Source organism: Coffea eugenioides, chromosome 2 (assembly GCF_003713205.1).
Source record: "Coffea eugenioides isolate CCC68of chromosome 2, Ceug_1.0, whole genome shotgun sequence".
In the NCBI taxonomy this organism is placed as follows: domain Eukaryota; kingdom Viridiplantae; phylum Streptophyta; class Magnoliopsida; order Gentianales; family Rubiaceae; genus Coffea; species Coffea eugenioides.
The window spans coordinates 32,286,665-32,308,919 of NC_040036.1; the positions used below are offsets into that span (position 1 = coordinate 32,286,665).

At 33.6% G+C, this 22,255-nt stretch overlaps 2 protein-coding genes across 2 annotated transcripts; both read right to left on the minus strand.

Moving 5' to 3' along the window:
* Positions 1–1,359: 1,359 nt before the first annotated feature.
* LOC113761850 (NAD(P)H:quinone oxidoreductase-like) lies at positions 1,360–2,953 on the minus strand. Its single transcript, XM_027305005.1, has 3 exons — positions 2,739–2,953; positions 2,112–2,303; positions 1,360–1,801 (listed from the first exon to the last, which is right to left on the minus strand). The coding sequence occupies exons 1-3, from the start codon at positions 2,821–2,823 to the stop codon at positions 1,500–1,502; spliced, it is 579 nt and encodes a 192-aa protein (XP_027160806.1). The 5' UTR covers positions 2,824–2,953; the 3' UTR covers positions 1,360–1,499.
* Positions 2,954–13,980: 11,027 nt separating this feature from the next.
* On the minus strand, positions 13,981–15,126 carry LOC113759508. Its single transcript, XM_027302084.1, has one exon. The coding sequence runs from the start codon at positions 15,124–15,126 to the stop codon at positions 13,981–13,983; it is 1,146 nt and encodes a 381-aa protein (XP_027157885.1).
* Positions 15,127–22,255: the final 7,129 nt, after the last annotated feature.

A 22,255-nucleotide genomic window follows, 5' to 3' on the forward strand; every position in this document is an offset into this window, starting at 1 on the left:
ATACCCATTTAATTAGATAGGTATAAATGGGTAAGTCAAAAAATGAATTGGGTAACTCAATTACCCATTTACAACTTATTTATTTTAACTTTTGGTAAACTCATTTAAATTTATTTTTGCAAAACAAGTTATCAATTTATACCACTCTTTGTACCCATTATTAGTTTTAAATATTTATTTATAATGTTCAATAAATTTAATTACCAATTTTTTTCATTTATACTCTATGTTACAAAATTATCTATTATTTAATAATTGAATAATAAGAATATAAAAATTTGAACTAAGTACTATAAAAATTAATATAAAAATTTAATTCAAAAATTTTGAACTTATACCATCTATTCATGGACGGGTATAGATAAATTTAATTAGGTGGGTTGATTTGTCACCTCTAGTATCGAGCCATTATAACAATTGGTTTGAGTTTTATTAATATTGTCAACAAAATGGCTACGAAAGATGAGTACGAATTTCGTCCAACATGGTAAGTTGTTTCTTCTACAATCTATACTGAAAATGTTTAAAAGGTAAGATGTGGGTTTGAAAATCAAAGTCAAAGGTAGATGCCACGAGTGCAGGACCATCTCTCGCTCTCTCTATCTCTGTTGGGCTGAATGTATCCAAAGTGGCAAAATTTTCGTTGAAATGGAATTTCTCCTGGGCACCCATTTCACATGTTAGGCGTAGCTGGTGTATTCGGCGGCTCCCTATTCAGTGCCCATAACAAAGCCACGCGGATAGCAGGAAAGTTCCAGCAAAGCCACCACCACTGAATGCCGAAAGACCAAACCGCCCCTCAAGTTCACAGAAATCGCGCTATAACCGGCCCACTTTTACTGTAGCAATCCGAACTCCCACCTTTATATAGTAAAAGATTGATATCCCCTAGGTGTGCCTCTATTGTATTTATCCATCCATAACTTTTACATTTTTTTTTTTTTGAGGAAACCTTGGAGATGTTTAGGAAACATCTTTCACCCTAGATTTTGGGTACTAAAATAATCTGGATGCAAATTATGGCATTCCAAAAAGATTTCATCACTTTGAAAAAGGACTTATGATTGCTATTAAATTCCAAGTTTATTTCCTTGAGTTTTCATTCATGTAATTGCATGCTTATCAAATTTAAATGCAAAGACTTCTGTTATTGATAATGTGGACTTCTGGTATTCTCTACTTCTTGATTTAGTGGTAATCTGTCATGATTCTTGCTATGAACATGTAATTCTTCAAGTTGATTTGTTCCAGTAGTACCTTTACCTCCACCATTGAAACAAATACAAATTTATGACACCAACTAACATTTTTTTTTTGACACAAACCAAATGTTTAAAAAATTAAAATAGAAAATTAAGCTTTGAGCCAAAGAAAATTTGATGAGTATAATGCTTATCAAATAGGAAAGACAAGTATGAAGTTGATCAAATACACTTCCAAAAGTTCACCAAAACTTGCAACAAATTTTTGATACCCATAGGGTCCCAACAATGCGGTAATTATTCAGCCTTTCCTTGAAGGCGAAGTGTAAAAGCTCTCAAGGAGAAAAGAAGTTGCTTCAACCTCTCTTTGCTATCAGCATCAATCAAGTTGCCATCGCTGTCAAATTTCTGAGGGGGTTGGAATGCATTGAGGAAAAATTCAGGTTTGTTTATGAAATGGAGATCAAGGAAAACTCCAATTTGGCGAAGATGATATTGCGCTCTTGGGCTGCCTCCTCCTGCTGTGACTACAGCTGCTGCTTTGTCTGCCCAAACATTGGGAGGTCTAGATGCCCAATCAATGGCATTCTTCAGAGGTGCTACAAAATTTACCATAAAAAATCAATTATCATACAGATTTATTGAGAATCACATGGCCTAGTGTTCCTTTTTTTTTCCCCTTCCTTGTGCTAACTATCACCGCTCCTATTCAAATACAACCGTTCGGATTGGTCATTTTTTCAAAAATAAAATTTTTTAAATATAATATTACAGTAATACACAATGACTCAAAAAATATCTCATCCATAACTGCTACAGTAAAATTTTTCAAAAACATCTTCAAAAAAAGCTAATTCAAATGGAGTAAAATTTCTTGCAATTTGGTCGTAAATACAAATGCTTTGGTACCTGAAACGGAATAATTGTTCTCTGGTGCGGCAAAGAATATGCTATCAGCTTGGCGAATTTTTTGCCTGAAACCTTCAACTTCAGGAGGGTAAGTTCCATTCACTTCAAGATCAGTGTTAAGAAATGGCAAAGGAGAAATATCCACGTACTCCATCTGCACATCCTTGATTGACTCATTGCAAATCTCAGTTGCTAAAATTGACCATATATAAGAAATATCAGCCTTGCATTTATACCATACCAACCAAAGAACCCAAAAAAAAAAAAAAAAAGAAACGAAAAGAAAAAACATTAGGGAGCCTTCTTTTTTTATCTTTTTCCCCATAGAATTGTTTTCATATTTTCTCTTCCAATATTCTTCTCTTGCATCACTATCATCTTTTCCAAGGTATAAAGCTGGATGATGAGTGCCCTTTTTCTGTTTCAAATCCTTGTGAATAGGCACAGCATAAATATACATGGAGATTGAGTTTCTCATAGAAAAAAAAGGTAAAATGGGACCTAATACTACTATGTATAAAGAGGGTTGTCTCCTAAACAATTGTAAACTCGGTTAGAATTAACTCCGAACCAATTCAAAGAGTTAGAATACCATCCAGTAAAGGGGAGAGATCAAAGAATGGGTACCTGCACGAACGAGACCACGATTGTAGGAGGCTCTGCGGAGAGAACCACAGAGGGCGACCACCTTGATAGGCTGAGCTGCTGCCATTTCTTCTCTGAATTTTATTAACCCAACAAGAAAAAATCGTCCAGGTACACTCAATCTGGTATTTCTTCCCAGAGAGGATGTCCAAAGTGCTATGTTTATCGTCTCAAAAGGATTGAGCTTTGAGCGAAAAGGACAAGATGCAGCAAGCAAAGTCAACTCAACCGCCCCTAATGATGGTTGTATTCCTTTTTTTGGGCCCGTGATTTGGAATAGTCTTAGACCACGCAATTATTGACAAATGAGAAATATACTACTCCTTTGCCTCATTGTTAATCTTGAGTGTCCAAATCTTCCAATAATTAAAAGGTTTGAAAATTTGACAATTTTTTTTTCCTTTGAGAAAGTAATTGATTACGAATGCCAATTTACTTCTAATGAGTTCAGATTAAAGATTTTATTGGCCAAAACTAATGATTTAAAACCACTCCGTCTAGACATAATGCTAAAATTATTGATTTGGCTAATAGGTGTCCAGTGAACACTGATTAAGAAAGGCTTCATGTATTAATTCTTTAAAAAACTATAGTTAATTTGAAAAAGCAAAGTATCCAATTGTAGGGGGGGCAATAATATAATTATAGGTTTTCACATAATAAATTAAATATAATTTAGATATTTAAACAAGTGCCGACTAAATATCCATTGAAAAAATCCAAAAACTATTCATAAAAGGTTAGGTGAAGGAAGAGGACCAATATGGAAAGAAAAAGACCAGTAGAAAGGAGAGAGCGTGCAGAAAACTATTTTTACATGAAATTGACATTTTTGTTTATAGTCAAAAATATTGTTATAATTTTGAACATTAATAGGGTGGAAACTTTTTGATGACTAACAAGATGGCCTCTATGGTCGAATGGCTAGGAGTCAATATACAGCGTTGAAGTGCCTATGTCATTCAAACTAAAATATTTCTCTCTCGCATCAAAATAGTAGCATGTAGGCTGCTTCCATTGTTTTATGTACATTCTAGTTATTTATTTAATATCGGGTTTTTCTATTTGGGCACCCATTAACATATTTAAAATATACCTGACTTATCATGTATATATACATACTAATAATTATTAACCTCCCTTACATTTATATACTTTTTCTATTTAATTTTAGCTACCCCTTTCTTGTATTTATTTACTTTTCATAATTAATCTTATATTTTTAAAAATATAACACTTGAAATATATCTTAATGAGTGCTCAATGAACACACATTAAACAGACCATATAATATAATTCAGTTGACTGGGGTTAGTTCAATAATTCACTAGATACGATACACTTAAACTCGTTTGAATCGTGAGCAAGAAAAAGGTGATGAATCATTCTAAGATCAATTGTCTGAAGATGACTCTTACAAGATTTTTCATCTATTAGAAATATTTATCTTGTTCAATGACTAAAAATAAAACTCTAATACTTAAAAATTCTGAGTTTAAATTTCTCTCGTATTTGACACACATAGCATCATTGACTTGCTACATAGACACATATTTGTCAAAGATAAACAAAAAGGGTTTAATTGGCCATTCGGGATTTTAATATTCAACTTAGATGTCATGCATGAGTTACCATTACGATAACCTCAATAATCAATTTTAGTGTTTGACAAAGACTTCATGCATGAATTAGCATTAGTGTGACTTCTGAATATTCAAAACCTCCCCTTTTTTTCTAAATGATAATCACCAAGGATATGGGATGGTTAGGTATGCCTGCATGCACTTACATTACAGATTTAGACTATTCTAGATGCTAAATTATGTGGCGGCTGTTGTGTATAGGGATGGCAACGGAAACGGGTGCCTGCGGGGGTTCATTGGGGCGGGGGTGGGCACCCGTTTGAAAATATATATATATATATGTACATAATTATATATATATAATGATATTATCAATTATACTACTAATTATATATGTCTATTAATAAAAATTATTAATTATTTATACTAAATTTATTAATACATTTATGTTAAATTCCTAACTACACTTAATACAATAACACTTTTTTCTAAAAAAAAAAACAATAATAATTTAGTGATTGTATTTGTATCAAAAGTGAAAACTTGATTATTTTAGTTATATTTGTTTTATCATATTAGAATGTATTCAAATAACCTTTGTTTAATTATTTTTATGAGTTTCAATTGTGAAGTTACTATGAATAATAATTTGGTGATGTGTTGATATTTTAGTACTTGATTATTTGCTCAAATTTAATTATAATGAAATTATATAATAAAATTTTTTTAACCCCACATGTGCCCGCCGCGGGGGAAGCGGGGCGGGGCGGGAGAAGCCGGGGGCAGGGGCGGGGGGAATTAAAATGCAACAGGACAGAGGTTGGGGGAGGTGTCCCCCTCCCCATTGCCACCCCTAGTTGTGTACCAACTTGAAAAGAACAAGATTTTAAGGGTCTTTACAACCTTGGTCCTCGAAATTTAGTTCCGTCTACTTTGGTACCTTGAAGAAGTGTTTTCTCTTATTTTTCATTTTTAAATTTAGTAAAACCGTTAAATATACTATTTTTACTATTTCTATGTAAAACTTATAAATATTCTACACTAGTTTCAAGTGATCTAACATGTCGTAAGACAGTTTAAATTCCATTAAGTTCCACTTTGGACTCTTAAATTATAAACGTGCACCTGCTTTTTTCTTAGTCCTTAAACTTTAATTTTGAATATTGTATCCGCTAAAGTGTAAAATTGATCCCATTTAAAGTTTCTTGGTATTCAAAAAAATTTTGAAAACAACGACAAAGCAATTTTATATATATTTACAAATGGATTAAGCAAAATATTTCGGGCTCAAGTTCAGCTCACACTTTTATATAAGTTTCCAGTTCAACCCAAGTCTCATGATTAAATACATAATTCTACATATAATAAATATAATAGTTATGAATTACTATAAATTTATATATAAATTATTACTCCCTTCGTCCCAAATTTAGAGATGTTTCTTGGGACTGCAACTTTTTATGTACAGTAAACTATAATTGCCAACCGATGCTTTATTTCCAAATTTACCCCAGCTGCAAGTACTTTAGTCAACTAAAGTTTGTATTTTTCAAAGAGTCATAATTTTGTGAGTCCCATCTCAATCAAATTTTTGCATCTCTTCGTACATTAAGGACCCGCATCAATAGTAGCCTTATAAAGTGGGAGTTGTCGTCTTGCACACTCTTTGAGCTTCTCTAAATGGGAATAAATGGTGGGTCCTATTAAATTTCTTGGGACTTTTTTACATGTGCACAACAAGGATAAAAATGGAACTGTGGAAGGGAAAAATATTAGCATAACTCTAATTTTGGGACAATAAAAAAGGTGAAACATGATGTTAATAATGGAACGGAGGGAGTAATATTAAATATTTTATATTAATAATATAAATAATTATAAATTATAAATATTATTATATGTATATTTTATTATATCTATAATTATACTTATAAATGGATTGGGTCTCAATTGTGTCTAAATCTAGTAAGACTCAAACTTGACTCACATTTAATTTGAGCCTAATAATGAGGCCCATCAGCTTTTTTCTGAATCTAGTTTGGACTGACTGAACTCTATTGAGAGTTCTAAACCTTGCTACTTCATATCTTTAAGAAAAGAAGGAAAAATTCATTTTAAGTCAATAATTTATAAAAGTATACAATGAAGGGAATATTAACCACAAATCATAATTTTTAGTTCATCTTAGTAGAGGGAATGTTTGTCTTTTTTTATTTTTATATACGTAAGGTAACACATCACTCCTCAAATGATTGCTTTTTTTTTTTTTGAGGATATACATCATGGGCTTCACGAAGTCGAATTTAATATAACATGTAACAAGAGGTTACCATATATAGTTTCTTGATAAAAATCCAATTTAAGCGTTAGTCTAATTGTATTCAACAGTAAGAAATATGAAAATAGTATAACTGTATCCGACAGTAGGAAAGCATAAAAATTATATAAAGTTGTCAAAAAAATTAAATGCGGACAAATAATCTTTGTGGAGGAAAAATTGCGTAACATGATCGGTTCTCTTTGGATAAGAAACAAAATTATTGAGTGAGTGTTAATTAGAAAGGTAAAAGCAGAATTATAAAAAGTGGGAGTAAAATATTTACACCCGACTCAAACACTTGTACATTGGAATTATTAAATAGATACAAACAAGAGAAGGTGCAAGTTTCACATTTTCTACTTTTTTTTTATCTATATGAATGACATAAAAAATACTAGTTGACTTTTGAATAGTTTCCACTCCTCCAATCTAGTGTTCGCATTAAGCAAACCCGCCATTAAAGATAAAGCTGATTAGCACTCTAGTGAAAACAAAACCTATTTTGGCTAAAATAAAATAAAAAAACCTATTTTGGCTTCTATTAATTATTTGTCAGTTGTACCAGAAAAAAATATTTTAAAAATTTTCTATGGAAAGAGATTTCCTATATAAAAAAGGCAAAAGCTTTCATTGGGGTCCAATATTCCTTCTTTTTTTTTTATGTTTTCGGATGTATAATTACACTTTTTTTTTGGAATATCATTTAATTTAGAAGGAAGTACTCATTTTTTTTTGTCAAGAGGTGAGAAAATCTAGAGTTCAAATATTTCAAAACGAATCATTTAGTCTATTTCATTTCAAAATATTATTCTCTTCAAAAAGAAAAGAATTTTTTACAAGGTGGGGAACATGATTTGTGAAAATTGAATCATTAGACTAATACTACTACTAAATACTCAAATAAATAAAGGAATAAAATATATTATTCTTTTTTTTAAACAAATTTTCCTTCCTGGAAAAGAGTCATAAAACAGTTTGTTTTGATTAGTATCTTTATTTGGTATTCTTTCCCTTTCAAGCCAAAGTCATGTGCCACGAAGATAATTTTGCATTTTCTTTTCTTGAATCATGGTAGTTTCGAATTTTAGGTTAAAATCATTCTACCATTAAAACAATTGTTTTTTGCCCCGGGTTTATAAATATTGTCCAAGTACGTATTATGTCATTCATTACATTCAATTTCAAAATTAAAAAAAAAAAAAGAAAAAAGATACAGTAGGAGTTTTTTTGGACAAGGACTCAGTACAATTGTGCTTTATGCAATTCCATCCCGTTGTTGTACATATTTAAATTTTTGGTATGCAAATACATCATAATGTTGCATTAAATATATATCAAATATTTTATACATGTGCACCGTTTTTACCCTAATTACAATAATATTACGTAATTATACACTAATTAATGTAAAAAGTATAGCAACCAAATCAAACTGTACTAAATCCCAACAGCACTGGCTGCTCTCACATTTTTCATGGATCAGAACGCTCAAGTAATGCTCGGTGAACGTATGGTACTGTCGTATTGAGGGCATTTTTGGTACACAAAAAGGAGATGTTTACAAAAAAAAAAATGAATTGCAACTAAAATTGTTGAAACTTTTTTTTTTTGGTAAGTAAAAATTGCTGAAACTTGGTTAACACATTCTACATTAAGCCAAGTGATTTATAGAGTCATTAATCTAATTCTGTAAATGGCATCCATTTAAAGGTAATTTCTGAAGTTGTATTCAACAAATAAAAGAGAGGTGTGGAAAGGTAAAAGGAATCGTATAGAAGCAGGCACGTGGCAACTCACATGTACGGAGGATAAAGGAAAGATTTTTTAAAAAAGCAAGTGTTGATGCGTCCCGGCGGAAGGTGGCAATGTATAGGGGTGCGATGGAATTGACGTAAATAAAATGGGCCTAGGATTAAAACACAACAACTTGTAAGTATTTTTGCATTGACAAGGAACATTGGCTTAGTTCAATGAGAGAAGGGGGGAAAAGAAGATAATAAAATGACAAAGAAATGGGAGGAAAGCAGGAAAAATGAGGAAAAGGAATAGTTTAAAAGAAAAGAAAAAAATTGTTTGATAAATGGTAGTGTTGTTCAAAGTTCAAACATATAATTCAAGGGAGGAAAAGCGTATTACTATAGTTTAGGGGTAAACTGCAACTAGGTGTATAGTTAGTCATGATTTTATTGCATTTAACCCCAACAATTAACATTAGACATAGTGTATTCTGGTGCAAAAACTTCATTATTATGAGCACTAGTTCTGACACACTGAATGGGGTGGCGAATAATAAAAATTATGATAAAAAAATAGTTTAAATGTCAAGCAGACAAAGTTACTTGAAAATACTTTCACATTAGTGCTTAATAAATAGTTGGCAGTTTGTTTTACTGTAACCAATTTTGTTTCCAAAACTTTTAATAAATGAAAATTAAAGAATAGGAAACACTGGATAGATATGGCTTTGCAAAAACTTTGATATAATTATTGTGTATACGAATTCAAATTCATTTGCTTACTAATGAATTTGAATTTACATCTAATTGAATTAATTATAAATAGGTAGTCGAAATCTGTCCATTTAATAGCCACTAATTAATTGGTTTTATTCGGTTACCCATTTGAAACTAATAAAATCACATATCCATTTGGATTAACATGGTGAATAAGAGAGCAATGAAAAGTAGAGAAATGTCGAGGGGAAGTGCTGCATGAACAGAGAATGTAGAAGGGAAGGGAAATAATGTTGTGCTTTGCTAGCAAATAATAATAGTAATTCTATTACTATTATTATTATATTAAAGGTAAATCCGCCAATCGCACATATAATTTAGGTATTCAGGCAAAATCTTAGAAATAGCTTTATTCAGGCAAAATATGCTCCAACTGCACAAAAAAATGGCCCATTACACCAAAAATTATTTCTATTATTAAAAAAATTCAACTCACATACATGTATAAGGGATATTTATGGAATAAACAATTAAGGGATATTATTATATTCCCATTTTTTCACTTCACTCCCCTATGTAAAGTAATTTTTTTAATGTTAGTAAACTTCATCGGAATTAAATTTGTAATATAAACCTTAGAGTTTTTGAAGTTTTATATAGTTTTACAAATGTTAGGGAAGGCCGTGTGAATATGTCAAAAACCTATAGGAGGTTTCTACAATTATGTCTAATTTTATAATTAACCAAAGCAAAAGGCAAGCAAATGCATGTACTTTTTTACTTCAAGTAATAGCAAGTTTAATTCAAGTAATAGTAAGTTTTTATACATAAATAGTAATTATTACTGATAACATGGCAAATTTGATTAATAATCAAGATTTACTGATTTATGGGACACATGTACTATTTTACTTTAAAACTTATCTCAACCTAGTATTAGGAAGTTTATTTGAAATAACGATAAGATGTTTTATCAATGATTAAAGTTTAGTACCTTAGTTAGTAAGTACTCATAATATACTCGTATAATACATGATTATAGGTATAATTTAATTTTTTTTTGTACTTATATATTTTTAAATACTATGAAAAATAGTATGAACTAAATCTACTCTCCAAAAAGTAAATTTCGGATATAGAGTAGTAATTTATTTTTTAAAAAATTAAGTTGCATATTTATTCCAATTTATGCATGAAGATACATCGATCGGTGCTCTCTAGATGCATCCAAACTCTAGTGAATGTCTTTAAACTAAATTCTAATTAAAGTAGTATCCAAGATAAAAAATACTACTCGTATAAAAAAAATCAATATAATTTCGCTAATAGCAATTAAATTTGAAGTTTTAAAATATGCGTAAATAGTAATTTAGTTTAAAAATATAATTAGTATGAAGAGTATAATTGGCATAAATAAGTGTATTCAGTAAGTCAATATTGTAAACCTCCCCTGAGGTTTCTCTTCATTTCGCCTGACACCCCTAAAATTCTAAAAATATCACTAGCCTACCTTACTTTTGTTGTTTGTATAGCAAGATTTTTAAATATCCTAACTACCCTTTTGCTCGCTAGATAGGAATATTCGTAAACCACTTTGTTTATTTGAAAAAAACTATCATTATTTACATGGTATTTCTTTTGTATTACTACTACATCATAATGCTACCCAATCACGGATAAAACTATAAATTTGAAAAGTAAAAATGAAATTTGAAAACAAATACACTTGCATAGTCATATCTCATTTGATCACAATCACAAAAACTACAAGAAAAACAAAATTCTATTTATTATAATTTAGAAATACATTATGGCATAGTTATCCATTATTCCAGGTTCAAGTGCACAGCAGTTTGCATTGACATTTGCAAGTCTAATTGTATATATGAATTTACCATATATATATATATAGACATACATATGTATATATATAATTATATATTTTGAAAATGTATGTATGTATACACATTGTAAAAAAAAGTAAGAAATTTAGAGAATGAAAGAAAGATTTAAAATTTAAATATGAGGGTAATATTTGAGAATTCTTCACTTTTGATATTGACATATTAAACTACTATCACGAAAAAATAAAATTATACTCAGGGGAGTCCAATGATATTTCAAATAACGTCATCCGAAACTCTACAAAGTTATCCCATTCACAATATATTTATATAAAGACATACATATCCATACATCTATATATATGTATAAATGTATATTTTTAAAATGTATGTATGTATACACGTTCTAAAAAAAGTAGGAAATTTATATGTAAATGAAAAAATTTAAAATTTAAATATGAGAGTATTATTAGATAATTTTTCACCATTGATATTGGCATATTAAACTACTGTCCCGAGAAATGAAATTATACTCAGTAGAGTCCAATGATATTTCGAAAATATCACTCATCCGAGCCTGTACAAAGTTATCCCATTCACAAAAAAATATATATAGACATACATGCTAGGATATATACAAATATATATTTTTGAAGCATTTATTTCAGCCGCCAACTCCATAACGAATATGCTTTTCGCGGTAATTTCTGTTCATTTTATATGCGTACAGTGTTTAGCTTCTTCGTCAAGCTTGGCGCCTTTTTCAATGCTCTTAGTTTCACTCGCGACCCTCTGCCTTTGGCAATTGATTATTTTAGGCACTCTACCTTTCCCATTTATGCTTTCAAATCCCCCCAACTTTTCATATGGCCCTTCCACTCAACTTCAACACCCAATGGCTGTTCAAGTTCCAAGTTATAAAATGCCTTTACACGTGCCCATCCAAGACACATTTCCTATCATCTGTGACCACAATCGCTTGCCCCGTCTTTTTCCTTATCTTTCCACACCTCTTTTTTGACCAATAAACATACCACAACAACATCCATGCTTTTTATACAAACATGCTAAACCCTTTTCGTTCCAAGACAGCAAAAGAAAAGCCTTTCTATTAATCTCTTTTGGATTCCAACACACAAAAGAATATTCATCAAAACAAAAAAATTCTCACACAAAACCACGTGCAATGCACATGGAGGACGACCATGCTTTGGCACCCTCTTCCCAGTTTATATACATTCTTTAAATGAGATGGCAGCTCCTCTGGCGCGAAAGTTAAAGGACCTTATATATCATTCACATCTGATGTGATGTGGCGGTGGAACCCGCTGATGACATGGCAATGTGATTTTAAACAAATCTACCATTTTGTGGGAAAGGTTCGATAGACAGCAATAATTTCATTTTTATTTCTCCTTCCATGAGAAGAGTGGGACTCAAATGATGATGTGATGTGGTGTGACGCCCGAAATTTAAATTTTGGTGCCAAATGATGATGTAATGTTGTGTGACCCGTGAAACTTAGGCTTTGTTTGGATTACATTTTTCTAGATTTTTTGTAAACAAATTATTGTAGCGATTTGATATAAGTGAAATAAAAAGGTATTGGAAATATGTCTGTAGAAAATGTAGTAATTTTTCTTTAAAAATTGCAATCCAAACACACCCTTAAATTTTGTATCTACTATACTAATTAACAGTGCATATATCAGTGTAAAAACAGTGCATATATCAGTGTAAAACATAATATTGAAGTTTAAATTGTGATTAATTGTCATTCATCTCGCTCCACTTGTCTATACACTGTTACTATATATATATATATATATATATATGTAAACACTAACTTTATCCAAGAGGAAAAAGCAATTGGAGAATAAATACTATTAAATTTAATAGTGATTATAGGGTCGAGTTATTGTTTATTCATCTCCTAGTGTATTTGTGTGTGCATGCTTTTGAGAGAGAGAAAGAGAGATTAGCTTCTTTGGTCCTTAATGACTAGCTAGAGTTCCGTCCCCAATTCTCAAGTTGAAATATATAATGCGAACAACATTTTTTTTTTAAAAATTTGTACGTCCTACTGGGAATAGCTTCTTTTGTTCACAAGCTCATTATATAAACTTTTGAAAATGAATTGAAAATTGATCTCTTGTGCATGTAAAACTTTACTTACATTGTTCCCAAAAGAGAGGGAGGGAAAAAAAAGAAAAATCACTTGCTTATAAAAAATAAGAACAATAATTATAATAAAGAAAAGAAAAAGAAAAAACCAATGTAGGGGTGTGTTTGGATAGGCATTATTTGCTAAAAAAGTGTTCGCTTGTATCATAAATATATTTTTCAAACATATTTTTATCTCACATACATATTTTTATCATACATATCACAAAAAATACTATAATAAGTATTTTAAATAATATTTCAAATAATCTCCTATTGAACATTAAAATATTAACATTATAGTTTTTAATAAAATTTACTCTTTCAATTCTAATCTAGACCTTGTGCAATTTTCAATACTAGATGCAAGTTTCACCATATCAAATGTCTGAATACAAGAGGGAGGAGTACCATGATTTTTTTTTTTAAGTGAGTACTAAGAATTTAGCTCCTCCTATAGATATACCTTTTTTTTTTCTCAAATAACTTCTAACTTTTATTAGAAATAAAGGAGGTTACATGACAGGAAAGACCAAACAGTGGCAAGAAAGAGAAGACAGCTGCTCCTTTTCAACATCTTCCCGCACGGATACAGGGAACTCCATGGCAATCAAGTCGTGCCTCCCCTCTGGCTTTGAATGGAAGGGCCGTAAGGGACTCAAAAAACCGTTGCTCTCCCAATTGCAGGGAAGCTAATGTATCCGCCACCGCATTGGCTTCTCGAAATACATCAAGGAGGGTCGCCTCCAGACGGCCAAGGTGGTGTCTGATCTCTCGCAAAATAGTGCATAGCGGCTACTTCGACAAGGCTTTCGAACCCACTAGCTGCACTAGCACCCTCGAGTCCGATTCCACAATCACTCAGCTAACACCTCGATCCGCGCACAATTTCAGACCGAACAGAAGGGATCGGGCTTCCGCTGCCAGCATATCCAAGTCTCCGAACTCCTTATAGTACGCCCAGACCACCCTCCCCCAGTGGTCGCGCAAGACCCCTCCACCAGCCGCCTTGCCATTGATTACACTAGCGTCCGAGTTGAGCTTGAGCCGCCCTATCGGTGGCTTTTCCCAAGAGACCAGCATCGCCCCCATATCTCGCCTTGTGGAGTTGCAGAGGATCGCCCACGGGCAATCCCGATCACCTGCAAAAGAGGGCCTCGCGAAAGCACGAGCCCTACCCATCTGTCCCAAAAACTCTTCTATCTGAGAGATCACCTGAGTTGGAGTAAAAGTGTCTGCTTGAAACCTTGCCAAGTTCCTGCTCTTCCAGATGAACCAGAGAACCAATAGGGGAACCAGAACCCGCACATGTACTGCCAAAACCTTGGAGTGAGAGAGAAACCAGTGCGTCAACATAGAAGCTACACTACTCGAGTTAGCCGGAAGTAGTCCGAAGGTCTTGAGAAAATGCTCCCATACTGCTTTTGCCACCGTGCCATGCAGGAAAAGGTGAGAAACTGTCTCCTGCGACTGCTGGCAGCAATTACACCGAGAGACTAACGTTACTCCCTTGCCCTGCAGAATACAATCAAGAAGGAGCCACCGCCACAGCAATCGCCATGCAAAGAAGGAAACTTTCAGCGGCACCACCGGACTCCACACATAGCGGTCAACCAGAGAGATACTACGTTTAGTTCGAATCGCCTCCCACGCTGAGGACACAGAGAAATCCCCGTTAGGCGACGATACCCAAACCATCACGTCATCCTGTTCCGGGGAAAAATGGATGGTAGCGATCTGTTGAACCACGGATTCTGGTACCCACTCCCTCAACCTCGGAACGTTCCACCCTTGAGACGTAAAAAACTCCCCCACTAGGAAATGGGGAGGATCAGACACACCTAGCTCCTGTGCTAGAGGGAGGTCGCCACACCAGACGTCATACCAAAAATCGACGAGTCCCTTCCCTAAGCACCATCGTATCTGCGACTCTGCAAACTCCCGAACAGCTAGCAGGCGCTTCCACGAAGCCGGGGGCCGATCCACCGCCGCGATTGAAGGATGCATGCCCTTGATATACTTTTTATGCATAAAGTCTGCCCATAGCGAGTCGTTCTTACGTAGTTGCCACCAGGACTTGCAATCAAAGTCCCTGGCAGAGTCCCGAAAGGAGCGAACTCCCAAGCCACCCTCCTACACCGGGAAGCACAACTTTTCCCACGCCGCCAAATGCACCCTCCGCGACTCTACATTTAAATCCCATAGAAAGGAGTTGCAAATCCTGCCCAAAGCCACCAAATATACCTTGATTATTGCCATCCTAAAAAAAGTGAAATATATTACTTTAGCAACCATTGTAGGAAAATAATATAGAAGTACAAGACTGTATTGAGTCAAACCAGAAAAATTCAAGAGAGAATTCTATAGAAACAAGTTTACATAAATGGGGATCAAAACTTGAAGAATTCAAGGCGTGTAATCACTTTCCTTGAAGTTTCATTGCCCCCACTATCTTGCTAATCCGGTTTCTGGGCAAAAACTCTAGGATATAATGAATTCTAATTAGACAACCAAGTAATAAGTTCTTGGATTTATCTAGTCAAGGATAAAAATGTTTAAGTTAGTTTTCTGGTGTTTAACATATTGATTTATACACTCACAACATTCAGAAAATCGTTAGAAACTGTTCACATGTAACCTTTCAAAGGAACATGAAATTTCACTGTAAAAGGTGCTTCCAAAAGGTGCAAACCTTTCCTATTTTGCAAACTACATTAACAATCCTCCACTTAGTTTGCAAAATAGAAAGTCAAACAAACACTGAACATTCATGCATCAAGGAGAGTAACTCTCATCTTAAACTCCCCTTGCTAAAAATTAAGTTTCGGTCTGATTTGGTTATTCCGAATTAGACATGGGAGCGTCTAACTCGTAGGAAGTCTTCTGTTTTGTAACCAGAACTCTGATCTTTAAGCGTGATCACTTAGTGTGGGCATGCTTAACTTCTAAAGAGTCTTCTGGTCACCAAACCGAAATACACATTTAAGTGAAACCCTAGGTTGCTAGATTGCTTAAACCAAGATTCACAAAAATAAGAAATATTACATACATGAATCATGTAGCATTTATATATTCACAACCATCTGTAGCACTGTTACCGCCCATGTGCTCATCCTATTCATGATCATATACAAGAGATCACCCAAAACTCTTGTTAGAAGCGGCACCACTTCTATGACCATATAGGTAAACTATATTTCTAGTTTTAACAAATAAAACACAAGAAATATGTTTATTAAGAGTTACTTCTCATCCTACTCACTTAAGAGTAATACATAACACTACTAATTGGAATGGTCTACACATAAATAAAAAAAAAACGTAGTGTTCACTATCACTTGAAGCAACTTGTTATTACCCTTTAAACCTTCCAAACTAGGGGTCGAACTAGAAGAAAGGTTGGGTTACCATTGCTAAGTGATTTTAGTATAAGGGTTTTAATCCCATTTCGGATGTTGTCACATTCACTAACTCTCTTGTTAGAGGTTTAGTCAACGGATCCGCCAAGTTTTTGTGTGTTCTTACAAACACAATACTGACAACATCATTTGCAAGCATTTGTCTTATAAATGCATGTCTCAAACTTATATGTCTAGACTTACCATTGTAAACTTTATTCAATGCTCTAGACATAGTAGCTTCACTATCACAAAAGATAGTTGTTGCAGCCATTGGTCTAGGCCAAAAATCAATATCGAGTAAAAGATCTCTTAGCCACTTAATCTCTTTACAAGCTGAAGATAGTGCAATAAATTCAGCTTCCATGGTTGAATGAGTTATCACCATTTGCTTCATTGAAACCCATGAGATACCTCCACCACCAAGCATAAAAATTCAACCACTAGTCGGTTTTTGCTCACTAATACTAGTAATCCAACTAGCATCTGAAAACCCCTCAAGAACACTAGGAAAACTATTATAAAAGAGTCTAAGATCTTTGGTTCTTTTAAGATAACCAAGCACTCTACAAATGGCTTTCCAATGATCTTTACTTGGATTTTTAGTGTATCTAGCTAGTCTACAAACCGAGTATGAAATATCCGGCCTAGTGTAACTCATTGCATACATAAAACTACCAATAACACTAGCATATTCTAGTTGAGCTATTGGTTTACCGGTATTTTCATACAGCTTAAAGTTAGGATCAAAAGGGGTGCCAACTTCTTTCACACTTAAATGTTGATACTTCTTTAATATTTTCTTAACGTAGTGTGATTGAGACAAGGCAAAACCCCCACTATGTCTTTTAATTTTAATCCTCAAGATAGTATCTACTTCACCAAAATCTTTCATCTTGAACTTATAAGACAAATACTTCTTAGTATCTACTACACCTTTAATTGTAGCACTAACAATTAGCATGTCATCCACATATAAACAAATAATCACACTATACTCACTATTGGATTTAGAATAAATGCACTTATCAGCATTATTGCACCTAAATCCACTAGAGAGTAAAACAGATTCGAATTTCTCATGCCATTGTTTTGGAGCTTGTTTCAAGCCATATAAAGATTTCACTAGTTTACACACCTTATGTTCATTGCCCGGGAGTACAAAACCTTCCGGTTGTTCCATGTACACCTCCTCATTCAAATCACCATTTAAGAAAGATGTTTTAACATCCATTTGATGCACATGAAGACTAAAAACAGAAGCTAAATCTAGTAGTACTCTAACAGAGGTTATCCTAGCCACAAGTGCATATGCGTCAAAATAGTCTATTCCTTCCTTTTGTCTATAGCCTTTAGCTACTAACCTAGCCTTGTAAGTAAAAATAGTTCCATCAGTGCCATATTTCTTGCGAAATACCCACTTACAACCAATAGGTTTAGAACCTTGAGGCAAGCCCATAAGAACACAAGTATTGTTAGACAATATTAAGTCCATTTCATCATTCACAGCCTCTTTCCAAAATGCAACATCTCTCGATTTCGTAGCTTCATTATATGTCTTAGGATCATCCTCTACATTCAGCAAAACTGGAGTTTTATTTAGTAGAGAATCTCTATTTCCTTCTACTAGAAAAACAATAGCTTGAAGAGATACAAAGTCGGGGGGCAATTGTTTTTCTTTTCTTTGTCTTTGACTCCTCCTAGGTTCACTAGGAGTATCAATTTCTCTTCTTTTTGTACCACTACAAGAAGCTGCATTTGGAGAGGATGGATCTATATTAACTGTTGAGTCTCTAAGAAACTTATCTTCAAAGAACTCAACATCCCTTGACTCAACTATTATATTTGAACCAAGATCAAGTAGTCTATAGGCTTTCGAATTTTCTGGATAGCCAACGAACACACTTTTAAGGGTTCTAGGTCCCAATTTAGTTTTTTTTTATTATTAGGGACCCTATAGTAGGCAATACAACCCCAAATCCTTAAATAAGACAGATTTGGTTTTCTATTTTTTCACACTTCATAGGGAGAAATTCTAGTTTTTAAGGAAGGAATTCTATTATGAATATGACATGCAACTAACAAAGTTTCACCCCACAAATTATTTGGCAACCCTAAACTCACAAGCATGGAATTAACCATATCTTCAAGAGTTCGATTTTTCCTTTCAGCCAAACCATTTTGTTGTGGTGTGTATGGTGCACTGGTTTAGTGTACAATTCCACTTTCTTCACAAAATTTTGAGAATTCACTAGGGAAGTACTCACCCCCTCTATCACTTCTCAAAATTTTAATTTTCTTATTCAATTGATTTTCTACTAAAGCCTTGTATGTTTTAAACATACCAAATACTTCTTCTTTGTGTTTCATAAGATACACATACACAACCTAGAACAATCATCTATGAATGTGACAAATTATCTATTTCCTCCTCCAGTTAGAAAACCATTGAATTCACACACATCAGAATGCACAAGATCAAGCATTTGTGTTTGTCGTTCAACTTTAGGAAAAGGCAACCTTGTAATCTTGGCTTGAACACAAGTTTCACATTTCTTATTTTCAAGGTCATTATATGAAATTAGGCCATCTTTAGACATAAATTTCAGCACTTTATGATTCACATGTCCTAACCTACCATGCCACAAAAAATAAGAACAGGTAGAAGAAGTAGAAGCCAAAGAGTAAATAGAAATATCATTCACTTTATTAATACTCAATTTGAACATTCCATTACAAGAATAGCCCTTCCCTACAAACAGTGGCGGATTTAAGGTGGGGACACGGGCCCCCACTGCTTCCCTTAGATTCCTATAATATTCATAGAATTTTGATATGATTTCAAGTGTGCTTCAGGAGTTTTTTAATGAAATAAGTGAAAAAATTACGTGGTCATTTAAATTGGTTCATGAACTAATATTCTAAAAGGATATACAGGTCACAAAATTCCATTGGAAGTAAGTTCAAAAAACGTTTTCCATTTTAACTTGTAGGTGAATATTTTTTTACTTAAAAAACAAAAAAAAAGGTAAAAAATTTTAGTGTTACTTTTGCCCCCACTGAAAATTTTTTCTGGCTCCGCCACTGCCTACAAATACACCATTCTTTGACAAAATTACATTATTTGACTCTAGTATAGCCTTCAATCCTTTCTTGTTAAGAATGTCCGCAGACACTAAATTCTTAACAACATCGGGAACATGAAGTACATTGGTAAGGACCAACTTTTTACCGGATGTGAATTGAAGATGCTGCCATGAGCCTTGGCTCTCACTCCATTTGCCATGACAACTTCATGACCCTCAAGAAGTTCATAACTCTTGAACTAATTCTTATCATTGCAAACATGAATTGCAGTACCAGAATCATACCACCAATCCTTTGAAGGCGTAGGTGTCGTCATATGAAGTTCAATCACCGTACCAAAAGTCATCATTACTACAATTTCTGCACACTCATCAACAAGATTAGCACTTGAAGCAACATTTTTCTTTTGTTTCTTGTTGAGTTTGCACTCGGCCTTATAATGGCCTTTCTTACAACAATTGTAATAATTTCTATTTTTTTTCTTATTGTCTTTTGAATTAGTATTCTCAGTCCTCTTTCTCTTACTACCAGCATTCATTTTCTCTTCAACCATATTAGTCTTAAGAGCATTGTCAATTTCTAGTTTTTGACGTATTCTAGCCCCTTCTTCAATTCTAAGATGTTTCAAAACACTAGATAAAGTTAAAGTTTCAGAAGTGTGAAACAACTTCTTTTGGTAATTATTCCATAATGGAGGCAACTTAGCAATTATTGAACCAACTTGAAAAGATTCAGAAACTTCAACACCATAATCTTTAAGTTTAGAAACTATCTGATACGAACTCGACCCAACAAGAACCTGTCTTGAAGAACCGAATCGATCAGGCAGCGGAAGGATCTATCTTGACCAGGTTATGGATACAAAGATGGAAAGACCTTACGACCCCTCTAATCCCCGTGACTACGAACTTGTTGATATTATCTCAACCCGTAACCAAACGAATTAGTGAACCTCAGGCAAGTGTAGAAGGCGCCACAATTCAACATGGTCTTGAATTGATAAGCCGAAACTTGAACAAAGGAGATACAACTCACTTTGTATCAAGGAACGCTCCCAAAGGAACAAGAAAGAGAAAACTCTCAATTTTTATTCATCTCATCATTGTCTTTTCAATAATTAAATAAAGTTGGCTATTTATAGCCTTACAAGACTCAAAACCCTAATCTAAATTGGAAACAATACAAGCTTCCTTATTTGACTTGACACAACTTCCTAAATAAATTTGGAAGTAATTAACTACTTCTCTAAAACTCTAATTTAATTAGAATAGGGAACTAACTGACTCAATTGGCTTAACTATGGTCAACATGACCTTAGCCTTTATTCCCTAATTCAAGCGACTTACTTAACTCTCAATTTGGAAATCAATCAAGATATCAATCAAGATTTGGAAATCAATCAAGATACCAATCAAGATTTGGAAGCCAATTAAAATTTGGAAAATTTGGATCTTCAATGATTCTCGAGCCCGATTGCACCATCAACCATCATTAGAATGTGAAGACTTGTAAAATGAAAGGAATCCATGCAAATCTTCATGTTCTCATCATTCCCCTCCTCTTGAAAGACGATTTGTCCTCAAATCGAGTGCTTGTTTACAAAGGAATAACTTGGAGAATGTTATATGTAATCCAAGAACTTCAAGAAATTATCAAGCCAACTACAAGAAGCAAGAACAACAAGAAACAACCACAAGGTATGGGGAAAAAAGAGAAAAAAAAAAAATAATAATAATAATTTTCGGATGAATAGTACTGCTACAGTCGATGAACAGTACTGCTACAGTTGCGGCGATGAACAGTACTGATACAGTGTGAACAGTTCCGATGAACAGTACCGCTGTGAACAGTATTTTTTTTTTTTTTTTTTTTTTTGCTATTGACGACTCGATGCAAGGTTAGGACTTCACTTGGAAGAAATTTAATGGGAGGTAAACCCTTGAAAAACCTGTTTTCAAGAACGTAATCACACCAAGAAATTCCAACCTCGATCAATCAAGGGGGTAGGTTAGACTCAAGTGATAAAATAATAAAAAAAAAACAAGAATCAAAAAAATTTTTTTCTTTTAAAATTGAAAGGCGGCTAGGGTTTCGATAGAAAAAAAAATAGACAAATAAGAAAAGAAAAAGGATATTAACCTGAATCAAGAGCCGAAGCTCTGATACCAGATGATACGAACTCGACCCAACAAGAACCTGTCTTGAAGAACCGAATCGATCAGGCAGCGGAAGGATCTATCTTGACCAGGTTATGGATACAAAGATGGAAAGACCTTACGACCCCTCTAATCCCCGTGACTACGAACTTGTTGATATTATCTCAACCCGTAACCAAACGAATTAGTGAACCTCAGGCAAGTGTAGAAGGCGCCACAATTCAACATGGTCTTGAATTGATAAGCCGAAACTTGAACAAAGGAGATACAACTCACTTTGTATCAAGGAACGCTCCCAAAGGAACAAGAAAGAGAAAACTCTCAATTTTTATTCATCTCATCATTGTCTTTTCAATAATTAAATAAAGTTGGCTATTTATAGCCTTACAAGACTCAAAACCCTAATCTAAATTGGAAACAATACAAGCTTCCTTATTTGACTTGACACAACTTCCTAAATAAATTTGGAAGTAATTAACTACTTCTCTAAAACTC